Genomic DNA, 6,000 nt, shown 5'->3' with positions numbered 1-6,000 from the left:
AAATATCAGAGGGAATGGCAAAATTGTTCAGGCAGATGAAGGAACATGTCTTTGACCCTGACTAAAATCTCTGGTTTTGGGTAATCCTTCCCTCTCCTATCACTCAGAAAATGTCCACAGCTGGTTATCATAGATCCTTCCTTTACCTGCTAGCAGTTCTGTGTGTCAAACTTCAGTGTGGTTATTCATGGAGCAGTGTGCCAGGCACACATCACTCTCACCTTCAGGGCTATGACTTCCTCAGGTGAGGTGTAGTAAGTCAGAGATGAATCAAGAGTCCAAAACTAAATGCTCTTTCCTCTGGATTACTCTGATATGCTTCTAAGGCATGCCAGCTCTATTTTGCCAGTTAATGCTCGCTTGGGGCAGCACTACACATATCCATATCTGCAAAATAATAAGGGGCACACCAGGATCTTAGCTCTGGCACTGGTTTGAGACTGGAGTGTCCGCTTCCTTGGGGAAAGATGGGAAGGGCTGATGCCACCCATCCAGTCCCAACAGGGAGGCAGATGTTGGTAGCAGCACTATGCTTAGCGGCAGACGTAGCCACCCCTTCCCTCCACCACCAGAGGCATCGAGGAGGCCCAAGACCCAGCAAAATAGGTGCAACTTAGTGGCAAAAAGAAAACCCCAAGGTAGAGCTCAGGGGTGCCTTTCAGTGCCGACCTCCACCATGTCACCCTCTGGGAGCACCCCACAACACTGCTCTCCACAGAGTCCCTGTCCCAAAGGATCTCCTCAACTCTCCTTTGTCGTTTGCTGGGAGAGGTGCTAGGGATTGGGGGGTAGCGGGGAGCCCATCGCCTCGCGAGGGAGGCAAGGGAGCCCTGCCACTGCTTCTGCAAGGGGGGCAGCATGCCCGGCTTCCAACGTGTGACTGTCCCCGCTGGTAACCTCCTCAGTGAGAGCATCATCACCCGTAACCAGCTCAGTGAGGGCACCACCCCCAGCATGTGCACCACAAGGGTCCTTTCCAGCTGTGAAATTTCCCAGGAGACACCCAGAGGCAGCAACAGTCTCTGAATCTGTCAGGACACCCAGGATATCGGCAGCCCCACGGCAGCCACACACCCCCTCGTGAGCTGCCTGTTGGCGCTGAGGCCCGTAGCAAGGACACCGTCTCGCCTCAGTTCAACACCTTCTCTGAGAAGTGTCCCAGCTTTCCCTCCTCCTGCACGGGCTGTGATGCCTGGCCGTGGCGGGACAGTCCCCGCTCCTGGGGCAGAGTTCCCGGGGGCCACCGGGGCCCCCCGCTCCCCACCGGTGGGCAGCTGCCCTGCCGCTCGGCACACTTCTCCTTGTAGTGCTGGGTGTTGCCCGCAAAAGTCTCGCAGCGGCTGAGGTTTTCCTCCTGCACGGGGCTGCCCACGTTCTCCTCGCTTGGGCCCGACGCCGCTGTCCCCTCCTGGGAGTTCTGGCTAAGGTAGACAACAATGATGTCGCCCTTGAAATTCATTACTTGTCCACTTGAGATAAAGGTGGAGTTACTGTTTCCAGTCACATTTCCTGGGGAAGGAGGGGGGAGAAAAGAAGACACGTGTGATTAATATTTTCTCCTCACAAGATGGACACTTAGCACAGTGAACTTAGTCCGCTGTGGTGGCTTTACTCTTGTTCCATTACTTTTTCCCCGTGACACGGGAATGCTCTTATAATCAATGCCTTCCACTGGACCTTTTCATTATTTCCACCTCTGCCTCCTCAGGATGAAGCCTGTCATCCGTGGGAGCCTGTCTGGAAGGCTTGGAAACATTTTCTCTCTCGATTGTGCTCCGGGAAGCAAGAGAGAACATGACAACCTCATACTCCCCATGCCACTTGGTGCATGAGCTGCCTCTGTCTGCAGTTTGTGAAGAAATGGTCATTATTCCTAATTATGAGACTTTTTTTTTCAGGGAGTCCCAGGCACCACATTTTTTTGGTGGTGTATTTTATTTCTTGTTTGTTTGGTTTGGTTTTATTTTGTTTTCCTTTTTGTTTGTTTGGCGTTTTTTGTTTGGTTGGTTTTCATTTGATTTTTGTTTTGTGTGTGTGTGTGTTTTTGCTTTGTTTTGTTTGTTTCCTACTGTGTGGTCTAGGTAGCAGGCTTAGTGAATAAATACATCAGACCATACAGTCACACAGTGTCCAAATGACACAGAGCTTATACAATTATCTTATATTGTCCTGATCCTCCACGTTGGCACACTCTGGTACTCAGCTAGTGCCCTCATGAATTTACTTGGATATACACTGACTCCAGTGAAAAGACAGAGTCTATATTATAGCAACCTAACGGAGTTACGGTTTCAGTCAGCCTGCCTGTGGTTAGAGATTTTTCAGCATAAATTCAATCTTTCTGCCATTCAAGGAGTGGGTCACTGACTCAAGTGACAGCAGGAACAGGCTCTGGGAATTAATAAATTTCCCTCAGAGCAGAAAGAAAATAACTGAGAACATACTTTCAACAACACTACAGCAAACTTGTTAAAGTTCGAAAATTAAATCAACCGAAGCAATCAAGTAAAAAAAAAAATCTTCCTAGCCTATGAATGTTCTTCCTAAGAAATGTATTTCCTGCTGTTCTTCACTAAATCATTACTCGCAGATTGATCTGACACCTTTTAGACATTTTGTGCCTTTCCTCACTACATTCCTCAACACCTGAGATGTTCCCATTTCCACTGCAGCTAAGCATGGCCCAGCACAGAGAAACATCACTTTTCTGGCAGCCGCAGGAGGTTTGCACATCAGCAATGGACAGTGGGCTCCAGCAGTGCTGAGTTAGGACCTGTGCCTGCTCACAACCCAATCTGGGCAGCACTCTAGCATCTCTGTAATAGCTCCCCTCAAACAATCCTATTTATTTTAGCTAAACCACTGCATTGCTAGCCCATTGCTTGCTTTCCAAGTGTTGTTGATTAACATGAGATGTCAATACGCGTTTTCTCTGTGGGAGTTTTTTTTCCCTGCTGGTTGCTTCCCTGGTGTTCGATTTGGTCCGGCTGTTTACCATCAACACAAAGGTGGTCATGGACAGATGCTTCATGTCCTGACTGCCTCCAGGTTTGTGGGGTTGGAGGAGTGCTCAAAGGCTTACCTCCATCTCTGGTGGTGACCCCTGTGAATGCCACCTGTCCAGAGGTTTACTTTGGTCCTCTAAGACTGTTTTACAGAAGGGACAGAGTTTGTAATTCGTGTTGTCATTTTCAGGTTCACTAACCCACACTCTCATGCTGCGCAGAGCTCAGTCAGTACCTGCTGGCAGCCCTGCCTTAAAAAATGGCAAATTGGGAATGCTGTATCTGTGGTCAGGTTTCACCAGATGGCACTAGAGCATGTTCATACCCAAAGGCACAGACGCAATTAAAATCCCAGATAAAGAATTTTGCTGCAGATCTAAGATGGCACTTTCTAGCACGTCACATAAATCCGAGCTCTCCTGTTTGCCATGTTGTTCCTTAATGTTTTCTTTTCCTCTTTGTGTCAGACTTAGAAAGAAAAGCAGTACTTCTGCAGTGCCCAAAATGACTTGACTTCCAGTTTTATGTCAGAGTCACCTTCCAACAACAACAAAAAGATAAGCTGCGTCCTCTTCACTACTGCTGAATTTTGTACAAACCAGGCAGTGAAACTGTGTCAGGATTTCAGGAAACTGAAGCAGCAGAAAGAGTATCTGCTCTTAGAAAGATGAACACTATATGCTTTCAGATTCCCACATGGCATGCACATTGAGAGGGGAAGGCCTTCAGAAGGGCTGCTTTTGGGCTTTGGCAGACTAACAAGAATGTGTCCATAAGAAACTTCAAGGCATTACATGGTTTTAAAGAAGGGCAACTGCTTACGACTGCTGTGTGTATTACAGTAATACTTAGATGTCCCAGTCAAAACTAAGGTCTCATTATGCTTGGCAGTGCATCCACATGAATAAAAATAGAGAATCTGACTTTAAGAGATTATAATCTAAAATGACTAATTAACACATGACAGGCAGATTGCAGACTTTTATAAAAAAAAAAGTCTAAGGGAGGAAGGTTTCATCCAGAAAAGGTTCATAACTTCCCTTCTGCTAGTTTTGCTTCAGTGATTTTTTTCCCTGCTTTCATTTGACAATTTTGATATATTTACTCAATTAGTAAATTGGTGACAGTGTTTCAGAGTTGTTTAGGGGACAGAGAATTTGTGAATGGAGAAATGGTGTCTGTATGAAATTATTTTAGGTGAACGCTTGTATTCTAGCAAATTAAAAAGAACTAAAAGCAGAAAATTTAACATAATCTCTTAAATGAGTCATGGCTACCAGGTTAGCGCTCCGGCTCACTGATTGCCACATAAAATATAACTGGAGTTAAACCTAATGGGAAAAATGTGTGTGGAGACTGTTGAATGGAAAACTGTCTGGCTGAGCATCATGCATCCTTTCTTGACTCAGCCTCTGGGTCCCTATACTCTCCTCCTTCTAAGTTTTCTCCAATACACACACCTGCTATCACCAAATTCAGTAACAGAATTGCCTGGCCTTTGTTGTGACAGCCAGAAGAGTTGTTCTACGTTGCTGGTTAGATCAGGGCAGAATGGTGGTCCCTCACAGTCCTCATATTATACGCAGAAATGACTATAAACCAAATGGCCTTAGTATTTCAGCTTTGTTTCTCAGATTAGCTTCAGGACAGTTAAGTGAAAAGGCATCATTTCATTCTTCTCCCCTTCTCCTAAATCAGACTGAATAAAACTGTGCCAGCGCAGAGAATAATCCTATACGACCATGTATGGCTCAAGCCTAATGGGCTTACCAGATGCTGGAGGGAGGTCTGAAGTGCTGCTGTTTGTCCCTGAAGTGCTTCTGTTTGTCCCTGAAGTGCTTCTGTTTGTGTTCTGATACTTCATGTTTGTACTGTCTGAAGATGCATCTTCCACACTGTGATCACTTGCTAGATTGCTCTGACCAGCAGAGAGAAAATTCAAGCCACAAGTGCACTGTGCATTGGATCCAGTTCCTGGAGAGGTGGAGGCACCATCAGCTGCAGCACAACAGGGTTTGCTCCACTTTTTGGGATATTCCCTGTATGAAATGCCACACCTCACACAGATCTTTTCTGAGTCATAGTTCGTTGCAAAACGATCTGTGTCTTTGTTGCCTGTTTCCTTCAGGCAACTGTGGCCCTGTTGGCAAGATTTCTGAAGAAGTTTGTCCGTGGCAGTGTGTGCCCCACCTGTGTCAGAGGAAGGCTGAAAGCCTTGAGAGACTGACACGTCCTCTGTGCTCCCAATCCCAGAAAAGTACTGATTTAAGCTGTCATTCTCCCCTGCCTCCATCGGTTCTGAAAACGATGATACGGCTTTACTGGCAGTCCGACTCAGTAAAGATAAATAATCAGTGGTGTTGATATCCTTATCCATGTATTCATCTTCTGTGGGAACTGGTGGGAAATGGTCGTCATCATCAGTCTTTCTTACCACAGAAAGCTCTGGGAGGTTCCCTCCTGCCTCACACGGCGCCGTGCTGGGGCTCTCGTTCCTGCAAGGAGCGTGACCACCGGTGCAACACGAGATTCCAGGGGCAGGAGGGCCCGTGGGGCCCAGGAGACACATGTCTTCAGAGGTCTGGGGATCAGCAGCATTTGTGATGTTCACGGTAACGTCTTTGGAGGGCTCCTGACAGAAATTCAAAATAGAAACGAGTTTTATGAATAGGTCAGCAGTAGGTTATTTTCTAGATGAAGAAAGAATAGGCAGATCTCAGTTCTTCCTCAGCGTGGAGCTGCTGAGGTTGAGCAGCACCACTACATTTGAGTCTTTAAGTGTAATTCTGTTCGACTGTAAAACTGTGGCCAGTGATGATGGGCTTAGCCGGTGTTCAGAAACTGGGGGGCAATAACATTTAATTTTGGGAGATGACTATTCCTAGTTCTTAAGAAGAGACTGAAGAGTTAATAAATCTAGAAGAGTCACTAGATTCTCCTGTTTCTTATGGACCATCATTAGGACCTTCCTCACTGCTTACAAGTTTTGGGAACC

General features: G+C 46.5%; 1 protein-coding gene across 1 annotated transcript in view; it reads right to left on the bottom strand.

Moving 5' to 3' along the window:
- Window positions 1-1,129: 1,129 nt before the first annotated feature.
- TNFRSF11A (TNF receptor superfamily member 11a) overlaps window positions 1,130-6,000 on the bottom strand; it is a gene marked incomplete at its 3' end in the record, with an annotated part of 28,470 nt that continues 23,599 nt past the window's right edge. The window contains exons 10-11 of the mRNA XM_080339045.1: window positions 4,776-5,637; window positions 1,130-1,509 (exon numbers count right to left, since the gene is read on the bottom strand). Coding sequence (XP_080195171.1) covers window positions 1,130-1,509; window positions 4,776-5,637 — 1,242 coding nt within the window. The remainder of the gene's footprint in view (window positions 1,510-4,775; window positions 5,638-6,000) is intronic.

This window comes from Nesoenas mayeri (genome assembly GCF_963082525.1).
Source record: "Nesoenas mayeri genome assembly, chromosome: 2".
NCBI classification, from domain to species: Eukaryota; Metazoa; Chordata; class Aves; order Columbiformes; family Columbidae; genus Nesoenas; species Nesoenas mayeri.
The sequence above is the reverse complement of the archived record's forward strand: the minus strand, read 5'-3'. Positions and strand labels throughout refer to the sequence as shown.